At 60.2% G+C, this 992-nt stretch overlaps 1 protein-coding gene across 1 annotated transcript in view; it reads left to right on the plus strand.

The window, feature by feature from the left end:
* LOC104277464 (protein groucho-1-like) overlaps positions 1 to 992 on the plus strand; it is a gene marked incomplete at both ends in the record, with an annotated part of 1,813 nt that overhangs the window by 224 nt on the left and 597 nt on the right. The window contains 1 exon segment of the mRNA XM_009874101.1: positions 138 to 391. Within this exon segment, the coding sequence (XP_009872403.1) occupies positions 138 to 391 (254 nt within the window).

Below are 992 nucleotides of genomic sequence, written 5' to 3' on the forward strand. Positions count from 1 at the left end.
CACAACCAGACGCTCGTCAGGGGAGCCCCACAGTTCCCGCTTTGCCCTCATCTGGGATTTTTCTGACCGGATTTAGCCATGAGGACCTTGGGGATGGTGGCATCTCGTGATGCTTTGTCTACACGTGAGCCCAGGAGGCTCGGCTGGGCTGGTGGACCTCAACAAGGGATACTCCACTGAAGCAACCTGTTTTGCGTGCTCCCCTTGAAGACTTGGATTTTTTTTCATTCCTCCCGTTTAAAGGCAATTCCAAGGCCACACGGACGGCGCCAGCTGCATAGATATCTCGCACGACGGTACGAAGTTGTGGACGGGAGGTCTGGACAACACCGTGCGGTCCTGGGACCTGCGGGAAGGGAGGCAGCTCCAGCAGCACGACTTCACCTCCCAGGTAAGCAGGGAACGTCCTGGCCTCGCTGCGCAGCAACTCGTGGAGACCCCAACAGGGGTTTAAACCTCCAGCTCAGCGTCTGGCTCACGCGTGACCGTGAGAGGGGGATTTTCCTGCTGCACAGCCCCCTGTTAGCTTCCCTGCTGCTCTAGGTGTCACCCGAGAGCGTTCAGGGCTGTAGGCACTGCGGGGCTCCCTGGCTCTTCTTTCAGCTCCTCTTCCATCACTTTTTCACCCACCTCAAGACCAGGCTGCTGTGAAGAAAGCCGGGCTCACCTTGGGATGCCCCTGGGCATCAGGGGCTGGCTCTGGGTGCCCTGAAGGTGGGATGGATCCTGCAGAGCCCTGATCCAGAGGGGCAAAGCTGGGACCTCGTGTCCCCCGTGGGGCTGGAGCCATCGTGGTGTTCACACAGGGTTCACGCAGCTGCTCCAAACACGTGGGTGCACCTCTCCAAGCCCCACTGCATCTCTTTGGGACCTTCCAGCAGCCCTCACCAGTGTCAAACAGCCGGTCAGACCGGAGCTGCGTGGTTGGGGACCAGCAAGAGCAGCACGGCCGAGGTCTCTGCTATATCCCACCCCACGGCACTGGCCACATC

This window comes from Apaloderma vittatum, unplaced genomic scaffold (genome assembly GCF_000703405.1).
Source record: "Apaloderma vittatum isolate BGI_N311 unplaced genomic scaffold, ASM70340v1 scaffold37467, whole genome shotgun sequence".
In the NCBI taxonomy this organism is placed as follows: Eukaryota; Metazoa; Chordata; class Aves; order Trogoniformes; family Trogonidae; genus Apaloderma; species Apaloderma vittatum.